Source organism: Lepidochelys kempii, chromosome 1 (assembly GCF_965140285.1).
Source record: "Lepidochelys kempii isolate rLepKem1 chromosome 1, rLepKem1.hap1, whole genome shotgun sequence".
In the NCBI taxonomy this organism is placed as follows: Eukaryota; Metazoa; Chordata; order Testudines; family Cheloniidae; genus Lepidochelys; species Lepidochelys kempii.
Genome location: NC_136380.1, coordinates 225,109,740 through 225,135,606, shown reverse-complemented (window position 1 = coordinate 225,135,606; position 25,867 = coordinate 225,109,740). Strand labels below are relative to the sequence as shown.

Here is a 25,867-nt window from a genome sequence, read left to right as displayed (position 1 = left end):
GCTAAGCAGGAAGAGAAGGGGTGTTTGTGGGGCTGTGTGCTAGGAATTGACTATAGGTGGTAGGATCCATAGCCGTTTAGTTTGTGCAGCAATGTCCGCAACTGTAGCAGGTCTTGCCTAATTGTGCTCAGGGTGAAATTCAGAGGACTTAACAAAAGGCCTATGTAATGCTTGAAGCCTGCTTCTCAAAGGCATAAGTGAGGCATATCCTGTGTGGCCCTCTACAAAGGGATGCATTTTTAGAAAAGCCTGCTATTGCTTGTTGCAACCAAGTGATTATGGAGCCTGCCACCAGTCTTCAGTACTAGGCCAAATACAGGTTAACAATAAAGTATTTTGTGTACCACCACGGCTAGAAATGGGTACTACTGGGATTGATGCCCTTTCCAATGAGACACAGCCTTTTGTTTCTAGTCCTGATAAATACTGAGATAGTGAACTTTAAGACGGTGACGTTATACTAGTTTTAGATAACTTATTTCTAGTGTCACCTTAGAGACTAAGAAATTTATCTGAGCATAAGCTTTCATGGGCTAAAGCCCACTTCATCGAATGCATGCAGTGGAAAACAGAGTAGGAAGATAATATACAGAGAACATGAGAAAATGGGGGTTGCCATACCAACTCTAACAAGACTAATCGATTAAGGTGGGCTATTAGCAGCAGGAGGAAAAAAACTTTTGTAGTGGTAATCAGGATGGCCCATTTCAAACAGTTGACAAGAAGGTGTGAGTAACAGTAGGGGGAAAATTAGCATGGGGAAATAGTTTTTAGTTTGTGTAATGACTCATCCACTCCCAGTCTTTATTCAAGCCTAATTTAATGGTGTCCAGTTTGCAAATTAATTCCAGTTCTGCAGTTTCTCTTTGGAGTCTGTTTTTGAAGTTTTTTTGTTGAATAATTGCGACTTTTAGGTCTGTAACTGAGCGTCCAGGGAGGTTGAAGTGTTCTCCAATTGGTTTTTGAACGTTATAATTCTTGACATCTGATTTGTGTCCATTTATTCTTTTGCGTAGAGACTGTCCGGTTTGGCCAATGTACACGGCAGAGGGGCATTGAAGAGTTGGTATGGCAACCCCCATTTTCTCATGTTCTCTCTCTTTCTACTGTATTTTCCATTGCATGCAACTGATGAAGTGGGCTTTAGCCCATGAAAGCTTATGCTCAAATAAATTTGTTAGTCTCTAAGGAGTACACAAGTATTCCTCGTTCTTTTTGCTGATACAGACTAACACGGCTACCACTCTGAAACCTATTTCTAGTGTGTTGCTTTTAATTTTCCTGACTCTTGGGGTTCGTGCAGTTGGACTCATGACATGAAGGAAGGTTAGCTTAACTCAAGGAGGGAGATAACAAATAGTGCCATTAATGTTAGAAAATAGAATGCCACAAAATGCTTCTAACATAGCTTTTCTGTAAAATATCTGGCACTTGTTGGAACACCTTGTGTAGCTCCTGAGGAGCTTTCCTCTTTTATGAGTAATGTGTGCATCTCAGGCTCTCATGCTGATTAAAATCTTCATAATCAGGCCACACCATTGTGTACTGTCCCTAATATTGTGTATTCTGTAATATATAAAATGTCAGCAGTAAAAGTGTTGATTCCTTTTTGTCATGTCTGCTTGGGACTGGGATTAACAAAATGCCAGGAAATATAACTAAGTGAAAATACAGTAATTGCTTTTCAGCCTGCAAAGTGAGCTGATTCTTCTCAGGATCGTTTATTTAAATCTGTTGAATGTTACTGTAATTGGTTAACGTGTTATGCACATACGTTTACAGTAGTGGTGTTATAAGGATCTCTTCGAGACTCTCCTCTGTTGTTCCTCTGGCTTCATAGAAATGGTTTCGTATTAACAGCTTTCTTCTGCTCAATAGGATGTGATTTGTTGTAACTGTAAACTGTAAAACTATAAACTGGAACCAGCAAGATGATGACTAACTAGGAGGGAAATGGTTTTAACATGCCTCTGCTTTGCCAAGGAATATGAAAACAATGAGAGCTTTGTCAAGTCTGTGGGTCAGCTAGCCTACTAGTGATATATGGTGTTTTTATAGGCATGCCACATTTTTTTTTTTTTTAAAGTGCCGTTTAGCAGCTGAAATGTGATTTCCCATCTGTTTGCCCCAACAACTGCGGAACATCACCTTCATGGTTGTGTGTTGTTTAGTAAGGAACATAGAGGCTGACTCCTCTTGGTCCTCTCTGGCAGGCGTGTAGTGCGGTCTGCCTTTATTTATTTTGCAGTACAGTTTGAAAAGCTAAGAATGTGTATTGGTAGCAATTGCCAAGACATTTTGCGTCCATACACTACAGCTCCTCAGCCCTGCTGTAGTCCTTTTCCCTCATGCCAGTGTTTTGCTCCTTGCTTCTCTGTAACCCACTTCCCCTTTCTTTCCAGTTAGTCATGACTAATGCTAAGATTTTGTCACAGATATTTTTAGTAAAAGTCACAAGCAGGTCACGGGCAGTAAAGAAAAATGCACGGAAGCCGTGACCTGTCCCTGACTTTTACTAGAAATATCTGACAAAATGGGGATCTGCGGGTCCCCACACCACCTGCAGCAGGGCAGCTGCGTGGCGGCTTGGAGCTCTGGGGTGCTCTGAGCTCAGCAGTGCACCCCTGCTGCCCACAGCTTTGGAGGTCCAGCCACGGCAGCCAGGTGCTCTGTGTGGTGGTCCCCCCACCAGTCGCAGTGGCCAGGAGCTGTGAGGTGGCGGGGGACCCTGCAGCTCTTGACCGCCGCAGGCTGAAGTCATGGAGGTTGCTGGAAGTCACGGATTCCATGACTAAATCGTAGCCTTAGTCATGATGCACTTTCCATATGTCTCACCCCTACCTGTCTTTCAGGACAAGCTGCAGCACCTTATGTGCCAAACATCCTATCTCCTGGGGCCCAAGCTGTATTAAAACTTAAGAGCTTTCCTACTGGAAGCCTTATGGCAAACTCTTATGGCCAGGCCTTTAAAAAGTAACTAGAGATTTAAGAGAGACCTTAAAAGAGGCTTGCCCTTTAGAAAGTTCAGAGCATCCCTTCCCTTTGAAAATTAAGATGTCTCAGATTGGACACCCAAATCACTAGTCACTTCTGGAAAATCTTGGCCTTGGAACTCCCAGTATTCCTCCTTCAGCCATGCAAAACCCTTGTAAACCCAGAGTGTTTACGGTCTCTTCCATGAAGAATTAAGGTGACTTACTGTGAACATAATCTGCTCTCTTGAAGCAATTTAGAAGTTAATAACTTGCTGAAAATGCAGTGAATTAATGAAACATTAATATTCATAGCACAAATTCCATAGCAGTAGTCAGAAAGTTTTTAAAAACAATAAATAACTGATCATTTTATAGCTTATGGAACCTCGAAGTCCAACAGAGAACATCACGTGCCCGTTTCAGCCTGTTAGTACTAACTCTGGTTGTTTTTCAGATGGATGGAAGATTTCCATGTGAGTTAAATTTACTTATAATGGCACACATCATCAACCTGAGTATAGAAATCCTAGAGAGGCGCTGAATTCCATCCCCACCTCCTCAAAAAATAGCATCCAGCTCTTCTTGAACTGATTTACACTACTTGTTTTTTATTGCTACCTCATAAATTGGTGCTGGATTGTATTTCAACCAGTGATGAAACACACTTGGGGGTAGACTAGATGACCCTTGCAGTCCCTTCTAACACTATGATTCTATGATGTATTGTTTTAATAAATAAAACTCTATTTGAACAGTTAACATTCCTCCACTTTCACTTCAGCCCATGATATCCTGGGTAGTGAGTTACAGGCTGTTTCTTATATTTTAAGTGTCTTTTAATTGCTTTTCACAGTACGGAACGGTACAAGATTTTATGTCTATAAGCTTAAGAGCCATAAAGGAACATATTACCCATGTTGCAATCTTTATCCTAGCTATCTTTGCAAATTCCAACAAACAGCTTGAAGAGTTCCCCAAATACCTACACAAAACTTTAAGGTTAAACTTCAATATCCTAAATGACATGTAGCTTCTCCTCTGCTGGTTGGAGGTTGGTGAGTGAGTAGTAATAAATGTAAATGAAATTAATTGGCCAGGGGCATAGGGTTTTTGGCTGCTTCCAAGAGCAGGATGGCACCTCAATGACCAGTGGTCTGATCTAGGATGGGGAATACTATGTTGTGACTGTGTGAACATCCAGTAAGACACAAGCTGACTGTGCTAGTCAGACTTTTTCCTAGTTCTGTGTCATGAGATGCTTGCTCTCATTACTTTTGAGAAGTTTGGAGTTAAACAGATCCAGCAAAACCCTAAAAATGCTTGAAGTCACACACATAAGGAATCCCATCCGCTTCAGTGAGATTAAAGTTATGCATGAGCTTTACTGTTCGAGAATCAAGGGTTAAATCCTCTTTGCCCCACTGAAGTCTATGGGAGTTTTTCCGTTAAATTTGGTGGAACCAGGATTTCACCTGAGGTTGGTTTGTCTTTCAGAAAGTAAATGACAAAGACCATTACTCACAGTGTTAATACGGTTTCAGTGACAAACGTTTAGTTTTTATCAACCCAGGCACCTGTATTGGGCACAGAGTTGGGATAAAAGGATGAATTCTGACAGGCAGTGTGGTGAGGGAAGCATGATTTTGGGAGGAGAGAAACTAGACTCAGTTGAGGGAACCTCTGTTGTGGAACTTTTTCTCTAATAGATGCTCCTAAATTGAGCTAATTAAATACCTGATGGCAAATTTAGTAGAATGAATGCTTTTATTTCTGATTGTGACTGATCTGTAACCAGATGTATTTTTTCCTCAAGTTTATTTGTCAAACAAGTTGATTCTTGATCTGTAGCTTGGTCATAAACCATTTTCTGACAAGTATTTGATATTTGAAAATCCAGCTATTGGTCATATAGAATTGTTTCAATTTCCTGGCTGGGTGGACTCTTAGAAGCAGTTTCTGATTCAAAATATTCACAATTATCAATTTGAAATCTGCCTTCTGTGTTTGTTTGGTTTTTTCAGTGGATATTCCTGCCAGTAAACTAGAATGCCTGTGAATATTCACAGGCAATGAGCACACAAGGGATGCAAATGCAGTCAAACTAAATTTATTTAGCAGCTCTGACAGATATTATTGGAAAACTTTTTGTGGTATTTGCCTATTGCAGCTCTAGTGCTAGAAGGTTCAGATGGTGCTTAGCCTGAACAAGGAAAAAGTTTAACTAAACCAGTAGGAAAACTAGAACAAAACAGTAGGAAGTAGTACAAGGAGGAGCTTAGTAGTACTAGTATCATTTCTTCCTTATAACTTAAAAAAAAAAGTTTTATATCAAACTGCCACAGTGGAAATCAGAAGAGGGTCTCAAGTTCGACTCCTTTTGATAAAAATAATATGGGATTGCTTAGAAGAGCATTCTCTATAAGGGCCCCACAACTCTGGAAGTTGCTTTCCCAGTGTTGCCAACTTGCATTTTTATCATGAGTCTCAGTCCCTGGAGTCATGTGATTAGGTGAGAATCTCAACTTTCATTTAAAGAAAACAGTGAATTTCTGGTCTTCAGGATTGTGTAGGAAAGCCTGAAAATGTGACTCAGTAGCATTCTGGAGTCTCAAAAGCAGAACGCAAACAAAAAATACAGGCCCCTGCCTCCTTTTTTTAAAGAAGATTTCAACTCATTCTTTTCTTTGTGGAGGCCTGACTCGTGACGTGGGAACTCTTGTCGTTGGCAGTACTATCTTTTTGGTCCAAAATAGTCCGAATCTGATGACCTTTTGGGAACATTTCAAAGCTTACCATCTTTCCTCCCCTTCCACAATTTGAAAATGTTGGGGGAATTATTAAAGGTGGGAAACTGGATGAGGAGGAAGGAAGGGGATTTAAATTCTTAGGTAACCCACCACCAGCAAATCACGTTTTCTGAAGTTGTGCTGCCGCACTTAGAATGTGTTTCAGGTGCGTCAAGGGTCCTTGCTGGGTATGGTTAGAGGTACCTGTTTTAGCACTTCTGTCTACTGCATTATTTACATACTGCATTATTTCTTTTTGGCAGGTTTGTTCCACTGCTGATCTTTCATAGTTCAGTTGTGTATTAGTTGCTGTTTAAGCAGTCAGATTAATTCCATTATTGCCCATCTCTTCTAGGACTGCTCAGTGGGCAGACTTCCCCTACAAACAGCAAATTGGAGAAGCTGGACTCTCAGCAAGTGTTACAGCTGTGCCTCCGATACCAAGATCACCTTCATCAGTGTGCAGAAGCTGTTGCCTTTGATCAGAATGCTCTAGTGAAACGAATCAAAGAGGTATGCTGTACAATAGGTGCATGCTTCTGTCAAAGAGGGAGATAGCTGGGGTTGAACCAGGACTAGCTCAACAGCTATAGCAGTGCTTGCTATAGATCACCTTAAGTCATTTGCAGTAATCCCTTAGGTTCTTCTTTCAAAGGGAAACTTTAAAGGGAAGTAAGTGTGTGTATGTGTGTGTGTATTTGTGCGTGTTTGAGTATCCTCTTGGCTTGAGCAATGGACACCCTAAACCTTACTGGTAAAAGCTTTGCCATATGAGACTAGATCATTGGACCAGTATCCTGCCTCATGTAGTGTCCAGTTCCTGATGTTTCAGGCAAATGTATGCTGACCTGCACTTCTAATGCACCTGCCCAGTATGATTCTCAAACTTTTCTTGTTTTTACTGAGTGCCATTTTGTGAGAGAATCTCTTGTGGACCCTCCTTCTCTCCCAGTGCCTGTTAACCGCAGTTGGTTAATTCTCAAAGTGATTCAATGTGGAGACCAGCAAAAAAGGCTTCATGGAGCATGGGTTACCACTAAGCCAATGTTTGAGAATCACTCACCTGGTCAGTTAAGCAATGGCACACATGGGAAGGAAATTAATTTCTGATGCAAGCAGCATACACCTTGAAGCTTGCAACTGGATTATTCTTATATGCATACTTACAGTGTTGTCAATGGTCATAAGACCATACAGATTTCAGAAGTTAAGGTACAGTGCAAGTGAGAGAGAGCTCTTAGAACAGCATGTCTGTCAATAACCAATCCATGGTGGATAACCCAGCCCAAAGCATAGTGCAACACATTTGGGAATGTTGCTTTTGACAAGAGTAAGTGGTGTCACCAAGACCAAATGCACTTAGTATCAACAGGGTGGAGAGTTTGATGAGCAGGTGATTAATTTGTACCGGCTCCCCATAAACAGTGACCTTGTTTTGTTGCTGTCCTATTGGCTCAAGATTAAGAAACCCCACAATATGAACTGGATAATAAATGTGATTCATGGGCTGTTTTGGAGAACTGCTGTGTTTTCATGATGTGCTGAGTCCAAAATACCATGGGAGCCATATAAAAAAAAAAATCCCTTTTTCTACTTTGGTGAGTGAAGATATAAAGCCAGCTATTATGCAAGATGTAAAGGTACTTGCAGATGTTGGTGACTCAGCTCACATAAATCCAGAATTTATTTAAATTGCCAATTTAATGACATTACAGTGCATTAATTCAAATAGTTTGTCATTCTTTTGGCCATTAGAATGCAAGGGCCAGTGTCAAACTAATTTGAAGGACTGGTAGACTGTACAACTGGCTTCTGACGCAGTTTCACTTTCTGTAGATGGGTTTATTTTATGCAGGGTAGGTGGCATGGCTACCACTCGACTTAATGATTATGATGCTTTCATTTGATTCATAATACCTTAGTTTGTAAAAATATAGTGCCTTGGTCTTGGTTCAGTACTGGAACGCGCAGCTCTCACTAGCCTCTTTATTATGGTCTTCTCTAGTACAACCTGAAGATATGGACAGCTGACCAGTCACTTCTGTTTTTGTCATAACACTTAAGTAGTTTCAGGGCCCTGAGTCCCTCTGCCAATCTGTGTGGTTTTACAACTTACTTTCCTGTTACTTTTTGTTTTCCCCCCTCTCCTGTTGCTGTATATCTGCTTTGGAGAGGAGGTGGGTACAGAGGAAGTCCCTCAATTTAAATAAAATGTGAAGCAAGACATGGGCCCTGTACAGTATTAAACTGACCCATTGTTGACAGTGAGTGCCAGCAATTGGTATAGTTGAACTGGCGGGCTAAATATGACTTAGATACAAATATAGACTAGGACAAAGCAAGATGAGCCCCACCCACTGTCATCGGTAGTTCAGTTTTGTGGTATAGACTAGGCCTAACTGACTATAGAGAGGAAATGGTGAAAGAGAATATATAGCATACAGCAAAAAGCACAATGTTTGCAAGCTAGAGGGAATACACTCTCTCTTCTCCATACTGGTAAAGTTTAGTTGTTGTTTGTTTTAAAGTAGGTAAACTGCTTCTGACAGAAGTGTTGTTTGTTTGACAATACCTCCTTAACTTTCCTCAAATGCTTGTAACCTTCAGTCCTCTATTTGTCCTACCTCTAAGGGCCAGCCACCTTTCCTCAGGCCTTACTGACCACATGACCATAGTCAGGTCCCTTTTTTGGTGTCACCTTGACTAAGTGCACCATGGCAAGTGCTTTTTGCTCCTGAGTTTTGCGAGAGGATGTTTCTTTTGACAAAGTAGGGCGGTGAATTTACAGTTCCTCAAAAACTCATCATCTGACACAAAATGGTCTTAAATAAAAAGAGAATCATTTTAAAATACCCATCTCTCAGACATACAAAGGGTTACATGGCCATTTTAAGGGTATCTGCTCAAATGTAAGAAGAAGCATCAAAAGGAAAATATTCATCAATCACTTTCTGTCTTGCCTTCCACAAACAGCTGTTATTATCTCTAACGAAATTAGGGCTTGTCTACATGCACAGTTGTTTCAGTGAGTTAAGCTAAACAGGAACATGGTGCTCTTGTTCCTGAATAAGGCTGTTCACGCATGGAGTTGGTCAGGAATGGCTGCTGCACTTCAAACTCATACCCTGTTTCAATGTGTACTAGCTTTCAGTTATGGACACACACAGAGTACCACCACCATCCCTGCCACAGCTATCTGTCTGCTTGTGCTTTAGCTTAGCTAGCATCATTTTGGACGTAAATTGTCTCTGAGGGACAGTGTTGACTTAGGCTGTATCGATGGCTGTATTGAGGCCTTGGTCTATGTACAGTTTTTGTACCAACATTGGTGTAATTGTTTTTATCAAAATAGGCTGTTTGCATAGCTGAAACGGTGTTTTTTACAGCAAGATAATTAATGCAGATAAACATGTAGGAAAGAAGTTACTAGCTAAGAAAAACCCTTGGATAACAGATAAAATTTTTGCTCTGATGGGTGAAAGAAGGAAAGTAAAAGCACGAAGATCGACATCAGAAAAAGAGAAACACCAGAGATTGACTAAAATGCTAATCTGCATTTATTCTTTATCAAAGTCTAAATGGTTGAATGAGAAATGCACAGAAATTGAACAAATAAAGTGAGATATATCAAAAGATAAGAGTCTTTGATTACAGAAGAAAAGTAATCAATATGTCCCTTAAGGACAAAAGTGGACACTATTTGACAGACCTTAAAGACAAGAATGAGAGATGGGGAGAATATATCAAGGAATTATATTGTGAAAAACCTCAACTAGAGACCAGTCAAGTAAGCCCACCAAAAATGGGTGAAGAAATCATAGCATCAGTACAAGGACTTCTGAATGGAAAAGCATAGCTTGTCATGTGAATTGTTCGAAAGAATAGGGGATGAAGGCTTTAAAGCCCTGTCAGAGATAATGAAGAATGTTTGAGACAGAATAGCCGGAAGATTTTACAATCTCACTTTGTATTCAAATCCCAAAAAAGAACAATCAGCCTCGTGTCACATGAGACTCTTGCGAGTTGTTCAAGATTGTATAAAAGAAAAGATTGATAATGAAATACACGAACAGCAATACAGCTTCAAACATGGAAAGCCATAATAAATGACTTCATGAACTTAAAGCTCATACTAGAAAGATCATTTGAAATGGGGAAAATAGTATACGTGTGTTTCATTGACTTCCCTAAAGCATTTGACAGAATCTACCACTCACGGATTTTGTTCAACGTTTGTAGCGAGTGTTTGAAATTAATTGAAGAAACAGAAGATGGTATTAAGGTGAATGGAAAAATGGTGAATAATGTTTGCTGTGCAGATGACAGTGAAGTTGGCTGATTCAAAAGAATGTTTGTTGGTTTTGAAGTTAGCAGAGATTTATATATGAATGTGGTCTAGAGTTGAATGGGTCAAGTTAAAAACTATGCTACTGTGTGAGGAGCCTGGAAAAACATGCAAGATTGCCGTGAGTGACACAAGTGTACATCAAGTGAGAAAGTACTACCACTTAGGAAGCATCATTACAGAAGATGGAAGATCAAAAACTGAAAGCAACACCATAATATCAAGAGCAAAAGGGACATTGTGGAAGAATAAACATCTGAGTCAGAATTTAGTCTTCAGATTTGTCACTTCTCCTAAAAACTTATATTTGATCTGTGTTTAAATTATAGCTGTTGTCAGGGTTCCTTCCCCACTCTGAATTCTAGGGTACAGATGTGGGGACCCACATGAAAGACCCCCTAAGCTTATTCTTACTAGCTTAGGTTAAAAACTTCCCCAAGGTACAAACTTTGCCTTATCCTTGAACAGTATGCTGCCACCACCAAGTGTTTTAAACAAAGAACAGGGAAAGAGATCACTTGGAGATGTCTTCCCCCCCAAAAATATCCCCCAAGCCCTACACACCCCCTTTCCTGGGGAGGCTTGAGAATAATATCCTAACCAATTGGTTACAAAAATCAAAAAAGATCCAAACCCCTGGATCTTGGAACAATGGAAAAATCTGTCAGGTTCTTAAAAGAATTATTTTATTAAAGAAAAAGAAAGGTAAAAATAATCTCTGTAAAATCAGGATGGAAAATACTTTACAGGGTATTCAGATTCAAAACACAGAGGATCCCCTTCTGGGCAAAAGCTTAAAGTTACAGAAAACAGGAATAAACCTCCCTCTTAACACAGGGAAAATTCACATAAAACAAAAGATAAACTAATCCGCCTTGCCTGGTTTACCTATTCTGGTTGCAATAGTGGAGACTTGGATTAGGTTGGGTTGGAAAAGATGGATTTCTGTCTGGCCTCTCTCAGTCCCAAGAGAGAACAACCATGTAAACAAAGAGCACAAACAAAAGCCTTCCCCCGCCCCACCAAGATTTGAAAGTATCTTGTCCCCTGTTGGTCCTTTGGGTCAAGTGCCAGCCAGGTTAGCTGAACTTCTTAACCCTTTACAGGTAACAGGATGTTGCCTCTGGTCAAGAGGGATTTTATAGCACTGTATACAGAAAGGTGGTTACCCTTCTGTTTTGTATTTATGACAACTGTGAAACATGGACGTTCAAATAATGTATAATAAAGAAACTACAATTTTTGAATTATGGTTTTATAGAAGAATTCAAAAATATCATGAGTAGGCCACATAGTTTTTCGTTGGTTATCTGAGATTACTGGAAATCTAACACTTGTTAGAGATCTTATGAAAAGAGATTTGATTTGCAGGACACATTTTAAGAGGTTCAGTGGGTGATGCATGTTTAAGGGAACAGGAGGAGAAAGTTGATGGCAGAAAATGAGACAGAAAAAGAAGAACTTGGATGAATGATGTGGTATCCCGGTGGGATCAAAATGACTTCTCCATCCACAAAGGAGATTAGCAGAGGATTGTACAGATTGTGACACCAAGTTTGTAATGTACAGATTGTACAGATTGTGACACCATTCTAGTAATGGAGATACCACATGAGAAGAAGAATTAATGCATATTGGTTATCTTGCTGTAAAATCCTAGTGAAGGCAAGGCAAGGTGGATTTTTTTTTTAAACTGTGATGTAACTAGGAAAGGTCAACCACAGGTTGGGGATGTGTTGTTGACCTCACCTAATAACAGCACAGTAAAAATCACCTGCAACTTGTCTTCACTGGGATTTTAGAGTGAGATAGCTAACTGTAAAAAAACAAACAAAAAACCTAAAAAACAAAACAAAAAACCCTTCCTTTTTTGGCAATGAAGACATAACCCTAGTTAAACCACTGTAAGACCGCTATTGTGTACGTAGTTACGTCAGTGTAAAGATCCCTTAGGCCAACTCTACACTATAGACTTTTGCTGACACAAGTTACCTCGGTGTACAGCCACGAACTATTGTATATTGCTTGAGCACCTGCACACTTGGATGTTTGGTTGGTGTTGTGTGTATGCATGAGTGGCTGCATTGGTGTAAAATACATTGCACCATGGATAGGGATCCCAGTGGGCCCTGAACTGCCATCCAGCTCAGTGCCTTGTGGGACATTTTTGTAGTGCTTTATGGGATATCATACATTTGCCCATGGATCTCTGAGAGCTAGGGATCAAGTTCCCACCATGCCACTTTCTCCATCCAATAATGCTTATCCCATCCTATAATTTTGTGCCATTTTAAAAAAATACAACCTCCCACAGTCCTGCATTCTGCTTTTCAGTCTCTGCCATCTTTCTGGCAGAAGTGTGCACCCTACATAGTTCAGCATAATTATCATGAGTGTTGCTGATACCGGACACATGATTGCCCTTTATTTGCAGAACTATGTGTGTGTGTGTGTGATGAGGAAGATGCAGAGATGTTTCAGCACAATAACTGGACGCTGATGGACACAGCAAAAAAAAAAAGGGCGAGGCTGTTGCTGGTATTCATGGAACAGCTCCACACCACTGCTTCTGTCCCAGAAAAAACGAGCACTGATTGGTGGGATTGCATGGTAACGGGGGTATGGGATAACAAGCAGCGGCTGCAACACTTTTGAATGCAAAAGACTACATTCCAGGATCTGTGTGCTGAGCTCACCCAACCCCTCTAGCACATGCACACCAGAATGACAGCTACATTGGTAGTGGAGAAGCAAGGGGGGATTATGCTCTGAATACTTGTGATGCTGCCGTATTGCTACCAGTCAATGGGTAATCAGTTTGGCTTTGGAAAATCCACAGTAAGGGCTATTTTTATCCAAGAGTGTAAGGCTCTTGCCTCCTGATATACAGGATTGTGACTCTCTGTGAAATGCAGGAAATATTGACTGAATTAGGGGCTTCCAAACTGCATGATAGGTGGCATGCATATCCCTATTCTGGCACCAGCCCACCTTGCCATTGAGAATATCAACAGAAAGGCATACTTTCCTGTGGTTTTGCAAACCCTGTATTGCTGGAGATATGTTACTGTTATCAGTGTGGGCTGGTGAGGGAAGGTGCATGACATCTGCATCTTTAAGAACACAGGACGTTGCAAGCATGGACACATCTTCTCAGCTGGTGTATTATCATCGGCGAAGTTGAAATACCAGTTAGTGATTCTGTGGGATCCAGCCTACCCCTTGTTTCCCTGGCTCAGGTAGCTGTAATTGGCCATCTCAGCAGCACCAAGGAAAGATTCAACTACTGGTTTAGCAAGTGCAGAATGACTGGAATTGTGCTTTTGGTAAACTGGAAGGATGTTGGCGCTATCTGTTCACTGGATTGGATCTCAGTGTGGGAAACAGCCCCATCGTTATTGCTGCATGTTGTATGTTCCACAGTATCTGTGAGGGGAAGGTGAAAAGCTACTGCCAGGGTGGAGGAGTGACGTGGAGTGGCTGTCTGCTGAATTTGAACAACCATACCCAAGGACTATTAAAAGAACCTATCCTGGAGCTGTACAGCTCAAGGAGGCCTTGAACGACAATTTTAATAGTTAGGCACATTTAAATGTTTTCTGATGAATATGTTATGAAACTGTTCATGTGTCTGTTATTGCCTGCTGCTGTAAATTCTGTAATGTATGGTACAAACTAGGAAATCTGGGTGGGTTATTGACCCCTGCAATGAATTCCTCAATGTGTGGTGTAAACTGATAAAGATAATTTGAGTTTCCAGAAATAGAACTTTGTATACAAAGAAACAGGGCAACAAAAGTAAAATGAAAACAAATATATAAGATAAAAACAGCTTGCCAACATGAACCACAATTTAAATCCTCGCATTCAAATTTGAAGTAAACAGTAATCGTGGAACAACCGATCCCTCAATTCTCAAGCCTCCTCCAAGGTCAAGTCACATGGCCACTCTACTCATTGTGCTCATGAGCTGAGGCCTTAGAGGCCTAGTAGAGCTCACCAAACATATACTCCCTTAGTCTGCTTCTTTCTCTTCCTGATAGGGGTCAGATGTTTAGAAGTCATGAAAGGAGAATCTCTCAAGGTCACCATACCAGAGGCTACTGATTAAAAGAGACAGACACACAATTAGATGTCAGTGTTTCTGTGTCTGATTCATAGTTGTGCTTGCACAGCCTCTTCTCCCCATAGATTATGGAGATCGAAGATTACTTTCCTGCTCCAGGCAGGAACTTGTCTAGTAGCAAGTTCTCTCTATGTGGAGCTGCACACAGCTAGATGCACACAGCTGAAGTGAGCTGGTAGGTGTGCTTACCAAGGTAGGCAATCAGTAAAAGGCATTTCAAAAACAGGTGGGTGGTCTTCTGGTGTCTGTGACCTCTGGGTAGTGGAGTTCAAAATTGTTACTGGAGCAGCCATTGTCATGAGGTCAGGGGCATAGTGGGAGAGCTTCTGGAGGACTCTTAGGGCAATACAACTAATGCGGTGTTTTCACTTGCATGGTACTGACCTAAGGAGGTCGATTTGTGACTCTGCATCAAGGCGGTGGCTTTATTGCATCGCTGTAATGGGATGTATGTGTTGGCAGGAGACAAATTTTAGTGTAGACACATTCATAGCTAGGTCTACACAAGTTGACTTAGCTTGATCAAAGTTTGTAGTGTAGAGCAAGCCTTATACTGGTAGAGCTTATTCCTGTAAAGGCACCTTTATTCTGGTGTAATTGCGTCCACACTAGGGAGGGTTGTACTGCTTTAACTAAACCAGTATAGTGAAGTGGCACAACTGTTGTGTGTAGACAAGGCTTAGGGGCTTGTCTACAGTGCAAAAGTTGTACCAGTTTAACTGAAAACTGTTTTGTAAACCAATGCAAGTCTTTTTGGATGCTTTTACTTTGGCTTAAACCTGGTTTATTCAGGGTTCAGCTTAATTTGGTTCAGCCTCTTGTATTGGTTTAATAAAATAAGTTTAACTTCAACCAGTTCGACTTCTGTTTGTAGACAAGGCCTAGGAAAATACTTAACATTTAAAAAATGTCCTAAGATGATTTAAGCAATGTGATTTTAAACAAGACTTTGCACAACAAACAGTCCTTGAATAAAAACATCTTAACGTGGTTTTTAAACCCAACTTTCCTTGGACTACACTAAGTTCAATGTCCTGTTTAAAAGCCTGTTAGCTATCATGTTTTAAAACCAGGACAGTTTTCCTAATCTAGAAATTTGAGCCCTGACTCCTTTAAATTAATTCCCAGTTAAAATTATTTTTCATTCTGTGTCAGACATGAATTATTGACATATGAATCACCATCTGTCACAATATTGTTTGCAGTATTGTTAGGTCACCATTGCTTGTTACATGACTGCCAAACTGTGCAATTAATACAGCTTTTTTTTCTGACTGAAAAACTACAGAAAGAACAACTTAGATTTTTGTGTGTCAGATTGTGGAACTTTAATTCTGTGTTATGGCACTTGATATCACCTGTCAGTTTCCCACCAAAATGACTTGTGTAGGTTTGTCTGGGTGGTATATCTGTCCTTTAGCGGATTGCAATATCGTGTAGGATGAAAACTGGCAGCTTGTTGGATTAATTATTGCACAGTTGATTTCTGTGGCCATGCTGTGCAAACAAACTGGAAACTGGTTTGCAGAAGCTTGAGTGCTGACAATATGGGAAAAAGTGGGTTTCTTTGTAATGTCTACACTAGGGGGAAAAGTATATTTTTAAGACAATAGTTAGCAAATGGTAAAATCATAGTGTACACAGGACAAGTTATAGTTAACCTTTATTGGACAAGTCTAGGTGACCCCCCCCATTCCTCCCCAGGGGCTTCACCCCAGAGATAGCTGCATTTCTGAGGTGGGTTAAGTTACCTTTGTGTACAGAGAGCTTTTGGGATACTTCAGGCTGAAATCTGTATTTTACCTTGACCTGCTAAACTGAGGTAAATGACAACTTGTCCTGTGTGTCCTAGAATTTTCCAGTGTGTTAGCTATCCCATGATAAAAACACACCTTTTTAGTGCATATATACACACACTAGGAAAAAAGAGCTTAATTGTCTTCTTTTACATTCCTGTCTATAGCTGAGAATTAGTCTGGAGATATTTCCAACTCTGTTACTGGTGCTCTCTCTCTCTCTCTCTAGCCTTATGGGAGTTACTAATGGTCTGATTTTCAGAGTTGCTGAGCAATCCTAATGGCTGTTAAAGTTGATGAGCCACACCTTAGAAAATCATACCATGAGGCCTCAGTTTCCTGATCTGTAGAATGGAGTAAATAATATTTCAAGGGGATTCTGTGAGGATTAGTTTCAAGACAAACACTGTCCAAGTGCTAAGTATTTGTTACAGAATGGGAGTTATAAGAGCTGACTTATAAATTGGGTGCTGTATGAAAGTGTCATCTGATAAAATAGAATCAAATACATGAAAGAAGCAGAAGGGAATAAGGACCTAGTTTCAGGATAGTCTTTCATCAGTAAAAGAAATCTATCACGGTTGGCTAGAAGATCTGCTAGGGGACTGTGTAATAGGAAAGATGAGTAGAAGAGATAATTGACAATTTAGGACCTGACTCTTAATACCCAAGCACTTCAACTTTACGACATATTTCCAAGTAACCCGTGATTTTTGTGCACCTCAATTATCAAATGTCAATTTGAGATGCCTTTTAAAAACTGCCTGGCTTTTCAGAGAGTGCATAGAGGCTTGCAACCCGAACCCAATCCGATGGGGCCTGACTACAAGTGTCAGCTTTGGATCGGGTGTAACTTGTATAGCATGCATTTGGGCTCAGTTCGGGTTCAGTAGTCTCTGATCACTGAGGGCTTGTCTTCACAAACGTTTTGTTTGCGGCAGCTAGGGTGTGAATATTGCCCATGCTAGCCTGCCAGCTAGGACTGACTGTTCAAATGTGCTCCCTGTTGACGTACTCATGAACTGTTCATTAATGTGTTTTGATCTAGTCCCATTTGAAAGAGGACTAGATCAAAGTGCATTAACAAACTGATCACGTGTGCATCAGCAGTTAGTCCGCAGCAGCCGGCCAGCGTGGAGTAGATTCACACTCCAGCTTGCCGTGAATTAATTGTTCATATAGACAAGTCCTTAGTTTGAAGAGTGTATGCTTGGGATTATTATATAGGGAGAGGTTTTCAGGTTGGGTATGAAACAACTCCATGCTCTCTGGTTCTGGTTGGGTTCAGGATTGGCTTTGGTTTAGTCAGTTTTGGGTCAGGTGTTATAACTGGGTGGTATCACAGAGAGGGGACATCATTTTGAAGAGCATCCTGCTCCACCCCCACCAGTGTGATCTCGCATGCACGGTCATGCTGGTGGGGGCAGAGCGGCATACTCTTCCAAATGACGTCTTCCACATGACGTGACCTAGCATGCACCATGCAGGGGTCACGCAGACTGGGTAGGCCCATGCTGTTCTTAGAAGTACCTGAATGTCCAGTATTCTGGGGATGTGGCAGTGGCCATCCTCTGGGTAACACAGGCCATAGAATTTCACCCTGCATGTTACCCACTGCTAGGCTAGGCACAAGTTGAAGATTGACTATTTTACTTTTAAACAAAAGGTCCTCTGCTTTCTCTTAGCTTCAATCTTCAAAGTGACTAGTAACTTTGGGTGCCTCAGTTTTTTTTGAACTCCACTTCAGATAACTTAAAGGAGCCTGACTTTCAGGGTGGGAGGAGAGGACTGTGCAGCACTTTCTGAAAGTGGTCTTTTTAAGGTTTATCAATTCAGTCCACAAAAATTGATGCCTCCAAAGTAACTAGTCCCTTTTGAAATCTTAGCCAGGATCTTTGAGTCTTAAGTGGTCATATGCTCTTACTCCCCTTCTTTGCATGATATCATAATCCTCTGTTTGTGGCCACAAAATAGCTTGCTTGGGAGTAGATTAGGATGCCCGAGCTTTCTGCTAGGCCTTCCTGAAGTCAAAAGACGTTTGTGCCATAGCGGAAATGCAGCCTCGTAGGAAAAAATTGCTGAAGTACCTGGAGTGGAGGGAGGATGGACATAAAATCTTAAAAGGCTAATCTTCTGGAAATGAAGGTGGATGAGCTTTTTGTTTGTTTGTTTTCCCCAAGAGGACTTTACCTGAGAATGGAAAAAGAAGGGACTGGATAAAGTGACCAGTTCAGAGGTTCCATCCCTCAAACTTGATACCCAGTAATTTAAACAACTTATTTCTCATTCTCCTCCTATCTCTTAGTTTTTTAGGAAGCATGTTAACTCTGTTCTCAAAAGGGGTAAGGAGCAGAGATAGAGAGCTTGTTCACTTGAGCTATGTGACATCCTCGCACTCCCCTCTTGTCTGTTCCTGACTTGCAGTACATCTAACCCTTTCTAAGAGTGGCAAAGGTTAGCATCTCCATTTGAAAAGTTATAGCAGACTTTTTTAGGCCTCACGGAAAGTAAAAAGAACAGCTGTCGGCTCCAGGGGGGTGAGAATGAATAATAATAATTGAATCTGCAGCCTGCAAACTTAATGATGTTCACTTTGACAGGGTATTTTACATAAACACCTTTTCACTTTAAAATGAAAACAATGATCTTCATGAGAAATGTCTCAGTAATGGTCTTGGTTTTCCTTTAAAATCAAAGCTTCAAAGATTGTTGTACAGATAGAACAACTTGCATAAAAATCCACTTAGTTGAAATAACTAGGTGTTCTGATGTGCTGGAAAAGAAGATCTGAGACTTATAGACATCATTGTAAGATCAGGAAGTAGGGCAATTGGAAGCTATATTTTGTAATTAGAGGTCATGTTTTGTTACTATTTGCTTAGTTGAAAGCAGAGTTGTATAAGTTAGCACTGGTCTGTCTAAAACTGATTAGTTTTTCTCCTGGAATTATTATAGAAACTCCCAGCCTCTTTTTATCTCCTTCCGTAGAGACTTACTGGTTCAGAACAAAGGTTTTATGGGGACACCAAAAATTAAATTTCATCAGCCTGTGTGTATCAGACACACTTAAAATCTGACAGGTTTCAGAGTAGTAGCTGTGTTAGTCTGTATCAGCAAAAAGAATGAGGCGTACTTGTGGCTCTTTAGAGACTAACAAATTTATTTGAGCATAAGCTTTCATGGGCTAAAGCCCACTTCGTCAAATGCATGCAGTGGAAAATAGAGTAGGAAGATATATATATATACACAGAGAACATGAAACAATGCAGGTTGCAATACCAACTCTAACGAGACTAATCGAGTAAGGTGGGCTATTAGCAGCAGGAGAAAAAAAATGTTTGTAGTGATAATCAGGTCGGCCCATTTCAAACAGTTGACAAGAAGGTGTGAGTAAGGGGGAAAAGTAGCAAGGGGAAATAGTTTTTAGTTAGTGTAATGACTCATCCACTTCCAGTCTTTATTGAAGTCTAATTTAATGGTGTCCAGTTTGCTAATTAATTCCAGTTCTGCAGTTTCTCTTTGGAGTCTGTTTTTGAAGTTTTTTTGTTGAATAATTGCGACTTTTAGGTCTGTAATTGAGTGTCCAGGGAGGTTGAAGTGTTCTCCAACTGGTTTTTGAACGTTATAATTCTTGACATCTGATTTGTGTCCATTTATTCTTTTGCGTAGAGACTGTCTGGTTTGGCCAGTGTACATGGCAGAGGAGCATTGCTGGCACATGATGGCATATATCACATTGGTAGATGTGCAGGTGAATGAGCTTCTGATAGTGTGGCTGATGTGATTAGGTCCTATGATGGTGTCCCTTGAATAGACATGTGGACAGAGTTGGCACTGGGCTTTGTTGCAAGGATAGGTACCTGGCTTAGTGTTTTTGTTGTGTGGTGTGTGGTTGCTGGTGAGTATTTGCTTGAGGTTGGGGGGCTGCCGGTAAGTGAGGACTTGCCTGTCTCCCAAGATCCATGAGAGTGAGGGATCATCCTTCAGGATAGGTTGTAGATCCTTGATGATGCATTGGAGAGATTTTAGTTGGGGTCTGAAGGTGACAGCTAGTGGCGTTCTGTTACTTTCTTTGTTGGACCTGTCCTGTAGTAGGTGACTTCTGGGTACTCTTCTGGCTCTGTCAATCTGTTTCTTCACTTCAGCAGGTGGGTATTGTAGTTGTAAGAACGCTTGATAGAGATCTTGTAGGTGTTTGTCTCTGTCTGAGGGGTTAGAGCAAATGCGGTTTTATCTTCGAACTTGGCTGTAGACAATGGATCATGTGGTGTGATCTGGATGAAAGCTGGAGGCATGTAGGTAAGTATAGCGGTCAGTAGGTTTCCTGTATAGGGTGGTGTTTATGTGACCATTGCTTATTAGCACTGTAGTTTCCAGGAATTGGATCTCTTGTGTGGACTGGTCCAGGCTGAGGTTGATGGTGGGATGGAAATTGTTGAAATCATGGTGGAATTCCTCAAGGGCTTCTTTTCCCTGGGTCCAGATGATGAAGATGTCATCACTGTAGCGCAAGTAGAATAGGGGCGTTAAGGGACGAGAGCTGAGGTAGCGTTGTTCTAAGTCAGCCATAAAAATGTTGGCATACTGTGGGGCCATGCGGGTAACCATAGCTGTGCCGCTGACTTGTATACATTGTCCCCAAATGTGAAATAGTTGTGGGTGAGGACCAATGTTCCCGCTAATTTTTGACAGGCCTTGTGCACTAAAAATTTCTTCTGTGCAAATTTTTGTGCATGCGTGTTTCGCTGTGTGTGTGTGGTTTAGGGCGCGCGCACAGCTTAGAGGGAACAGTGGTGAGGACAAAGCTCAGCCATGAGGTTTGCCGTGACATTATCGGGGATTTCCCCATGCTAATTTTCCCCCTACTGTTACTCTCACCTTCTTGTCAACTGTTTGAAATGGGCCATCCTGATTATCACTACAAACGTTTTTTTTCTCCTGCTGATAATAGCCCACCATAATTGATTACTCTTGTTAGAGTTGGTATGGTAACCCCCATTTTTTCATGTTCTCTGTGTGTATATATATATCTCTTCCTACTCTATTTTCCACTGCATGCATCTGATGAAGTGACCTTTAGCCCATGAAAGCTTACGCTCAGATAAATATGTGCTCAAGGTGCCACAAGTACTCTTTGTTCTTTTATATAAAATCTGCACTTTAGCGGTTGATAAAGATGTAGACAGGGCTAGTGCCTTTAGAACACAAGAATCATCCATCTAGCTCGGTATCCTGTCTTCCAAAATGGCCTATGCCGGATGCTTCAGAGGGAATGAACAGGACAGTTATAGAGTGATCCATCCCATGTTGTCTGGTCCTAGCTTCTGGCAGTCAGAGGTTTAGGAACACCTGGAGCATGGGATTGAGTCCTTGACTATCTTTTCTAATACATTGATGGACCTATCCTCCATGAATTTATCTAATTTATTTTTGAACCCAATTATACTTGTGGCCTCATAACATCTCCTGAAAATGTTTGTTTGAAACTTGCTGCCTATTAATTTCATTGAGTGACCTCTGGTTTTTGTGTTATGTGAAGGAGTAAATAACACTTTCTCCACGCCCTTCATGATTTTATAGGTCTCTATAATATCCCTCTTGGTTGTCTCTTTTCTATACTGAACAGTCCAAGTCTTCTAAATTTTTTCTCATATGGAAGTAGTTTCATACTCCTAATCATTTTTGTTGTCCTTTTCTTTATCTTTTCCAAGTGTAATATATCTTTTCTGAGATGGAGCAACCAGAACTACATGCAGTATTAAAGAGGTAGCTGTACCGTGGATTTAATTTACTCCTGAGGGATTTCTGCACCAAAAAATTAAAAATTAAGTGCACAATATTTTAAAATTCTGCAAATTTTATTTGTCAGTAAATAAATGTGGCTCCAGCATGGCAGTGGGGAGCACAGGCCACTGGCTGCATTGAGGTGGGAGATCACCCTGAAGCCCCCACTTCCCCCGGTATAGGGACTCGGCAGTGAGGCTGCACCTGAGCCTGACCCAGTGCAAGGGCTGAGCCTGCCCCAGAAACACCCTGGGGCTCTGTCCCTCTGTGCCAGGTGCACCAGGTGTGGGTGGGCAGGCTCAGCCCAGGACAATCCAAGTGTGGAGGGGCTTAGTGTGGGGGGATCCAGGTGTGGGGTGAGAGGTTTCTGTGTGGTGCAGTCTGGTGTGGGCGGCTCAGTGGGAGATCTGGATGCACAGAGGCTCGTTGGAGGGTTCTGGGTGCAGGGGCAATGGGATTCTGCAGGAGATCCAGGTGAAGGTGGTTGAGGCTCAGGAAGGGGAGCTGGATATGGGGAGATGGGGCTCGGTGGGAGGGTCTGGGTGTGTGGGGCTCAGTGGGGGTCTTCGGGTGCTGGGGGAGTGGTGCTTGATGGGTTGGGGGTCCAAGTGCAGCTGGTTGGGGATCAGTGGGGTGGGCATCTGGGTGTGGGGGGCTCATCGGAGGGCTCCAGGTGTAGGGGGTAGGGCTTGTCAGGGTGAGTGTTCAATGGGCCTGCTTAATGGGGGAGCCCCAGCTGCTGCAGAGGGGACCCAGCATACCGGGCTTCTGCTTCTCTCTGCGATTCCCCATCCCCTTCTCTTTTCCATCCCCCTCCCCTCACTTCCACATTCCCCTCCTACTGCCCTATTCCACTCCCTCTTCCTTCCCCACCCCCTCTTCCCTCATTTCCCCCACCCCTCTTCCCCAGCCCCACCGCGGGCACTCACTGTTGCACAGAATAGAAAAACAGGAAGGCTCCCAGCACACAGGAGGGGAGCACGACTGGCACTAGAAGCCAGAAGGCAGCATTCATCAGCAGAGCCCAGACACAGCGGGCAGCTCTGCGCTTGCAGAACGGGGCGCGGGGGGCGGCAGTGGCATGTTAACCCCATGTGCCCCCCCATGCCTCGCCTGTTTGGAGGGAGACAGTCCCCTCCAAAAAACTGCGCCCATGGTCGCTCACCACCCTCCTCTCCCATGCGCAGTGTCCCTTTGCTTCCCTGCCATTTTCTCCAGGGAAACACAGGAAATTGCTGGGGGCGGGGGAGATTTTCTGCAGGTGCGCAGTCACGCAGAATCCTCCCAGGAGTAATTTATACAGTGGCATTATGATATTTTTTTTGTCGTCTTATCTATCCCTTTCCTAATGGTTCCTAACATTCTGTTAGTTTTTTTGACTGCCACTGCACAATAAGCAGATGTTTTCTTGATTGTTAACAGCTAATTTAGACCTCATCATTTTGTGTATATAGTTGGGATTGTTTTCTAATGTGCATTACTTTGCATTTATCAACACGGAAGTTCATCTCCCATTTTGTTGCCCAGTGACCCAGTTTTGTGAGATCCCTTTGTAACGTCACAGTATACTTTGTACTTAACTATCTTGAGAAATTTAGCATTATCTGCAGACTTTATTTAGCATCTCACTGTTTACTCCCTTTTCGAGATAATTTATGAATATGTTGAACAGCACAGATCCCAGTACAGATCATTGGGAGACCCCACTATTTACCACTTTCCATTGTGAGAACTGATCATTTATTCCTACCCTTTGTCTCCTATCTTTTAACTAGTTTACTTCCCTCTTATCCTATTACTGCTTATTTTGCTTAAGAGGCGTTGGTGTGGGACCTTGTCAAAGGCTTTCTGAAAGTCCAAGTACACTATATCTACTGGATCACCCTTGTCCACATGCTTGCTGGCACCCTGAAAAAATTCTAATAGATTGGTGAGGCATGATTTCCCTTTACAAATGCCATGTTGACTCTTCTCCAACATACTGTATTCATTTATGTGTCTAATTCTGTTCTTCGCTGTAGTTTTGACCAATTTGCCTGGTACTGAAGTTAGGCTTACTGGCCTGTAATTGCCAGGATCACCTCTGGAGTGTTTTTTAAAAATTGACGTTACATTAGCTGTTCTCCAGTCATCTGGTGCAGAGGCTGGTCATCTGTTATAGAGGCTGATTTAAGTGATAGATTACATCTCAAAGTTAGGGTATGACAATTCCATATCTGTTTACACCTCACTCTGGGACAGTTTCTCAGATTTGTGACCTGAAAAGAAAGGTGTGGGAATCTTCCCCATATTCTCTACAGTAAAGACCAATGCAAAAATTCATTTAGCTTCTCTGCAATGGTCTTGTCTCCCTTCAGTGCTCCTTTAGCACCTTGATTGTCCCTGGCCCCACTGATTGTTTGGCAGGCTTCCTGCTTCTGATGTACTTTTGAAAAAAAATTGCTGTTTAGTTTTTATTTTTCTAGTTGCTCTTCAAATTCTTTTTTGGCCTGACTAATTATATTTTTATACTTGACTTGTCAGAGTTTATGCTCCTTTTCTATTTTCCTTGATAGGATTTGACTTCCAATTTCTAAATGATATCTTTTTGTCTCTGACTGCCTCTTTTTCTCTGCTGTTTAGCCATGGTGGCATTTTTTGTTCCTCTTACTTTTTTGTTATTTGGGGTGTACATTTAGTTTGAGCCTTTATTATGGTGTTTTTAAATCATTTCCATGCAGCTTGTCGGCAGTTCACCCTTGTGACTGTTCCTTTTAATTTCCATTTAGCTAGCTTCCTCATTTTTATGTAGTTCCCCTGTTTGAAGTTGGGTTTCTTTGGTATTTTCCCCCTTACAAGGATGTTAAATATAATTACATTATGGTTGCTGTTACCGAGAGGTTTAGCTATATGCATCTCTTGGACCAGATTCGGTACTCCACTTTAATGTGATTCTCTCAGATAGGCGAGTCCCAAGGTATTTAGGGCTTTTGTAGATCAAAAATAATACTTCTTTAATTTCCATACAGAAACCAATAGGCAGCCAGTGCAGATCCCAGGGCCCCAGTGTCATGTACTCTACTGCAATATCTCATTTAACAAGTGAGCAGTCCATGACAAGCTTTGAATGGATTTTAGGTGTAGCCCCATGTAGAGCATATTAATGCATCTGGAAAAGACTTGTCTCACAGAGACTCTTTTTAAAGTCTATGCCGAATATTTTGTAAAAGCACTGACTGAATGATTTATTATTTGGGTCAACTAGGGAGTTTTCCTGCTAATATGGAAAAATTTGCAATATTAAGAATTGCAATACCTTTTTTCTAAAATCTGAATCGATTGAGCAAAATCCAGTGACGGGGAGACAAATGACTGATAAATTGCTTAAGTCAAAGGACTAAGTTTACGACTTTTTTGTGTACCAAACGTATTAAACTCATGGCAAAAAACAGCAGTGGGTAAATACCTCAAAGAATTGGGTAAGAACATACTGTTTGAACTGTTCATGGTAGCAAGTTTTCTTAACTCCTGTAATTTTGCTGAAGACAGAAAAGCTTGTTCTTTCCTAAAATAAGTAATCACCCACAACTGTTAAAATAGTGTAATTTAATACTTCCTGAAGAGTTTTAAAAGTCTAAAAAGGGACAATCTGCAGCTCAGACTAGGAAGTCAGGAACCTAGTGATGATTCAGATTTCACAAATCTCATAATAACAATCAAACTAATAACTTTGAGGCTGTAGCTCATGAAAGCTTATGCTCAAATAAATTGGTTAATCTCTAAGGTGCCACAAGTCCTCCTGTTCTTTTTGCGAATACAGACTAACACGGCTGCTACTCTGAAACCTGTAAAATGTCTGGCACTTGCACTGACAGCCAGTTCTACCATGTGAAGATTGTTACTAAAGCATGTGGTATCGTAATGTCCCGGTAGCGTGAGTTGCACAGATTAATCCTATGAGACATATGAAAGTACTGAATTTTATTAGGTTTAAATGTTTCGCCTTTTTTATTTGAATGTGAGGTATTATAAATGATGGGGAGAAAAATGGAAGACCCTGAACAGACTGTAAATAC

At 41.4% G+C, this 25,867-nt stretch overlaps 1 protein-coding gene across 1 annotated transcript in view; it reads left to right on the top strand.

The window, feature by feature from the left end:
- The window catches only part of BORCS5 (BLOC-1 related complex subunit 5), a 131,889-nt gene that overhangs the window by 90,841 nt on the left and 15,181 nt on the right, over positions 1 to 25,867 (top strand). Inside the window, exon 3 of the mRNA XM_073315644.1 lies at positions 6,117 to 6,274. Coding sequence (XP_073171745.1) covers positions 6,117 to 6,274 — 158 coding nt within the window. The remainder of the gene's footprint in view (positions 1 to 6,116; positions 6,275 to 25,867) is intronic.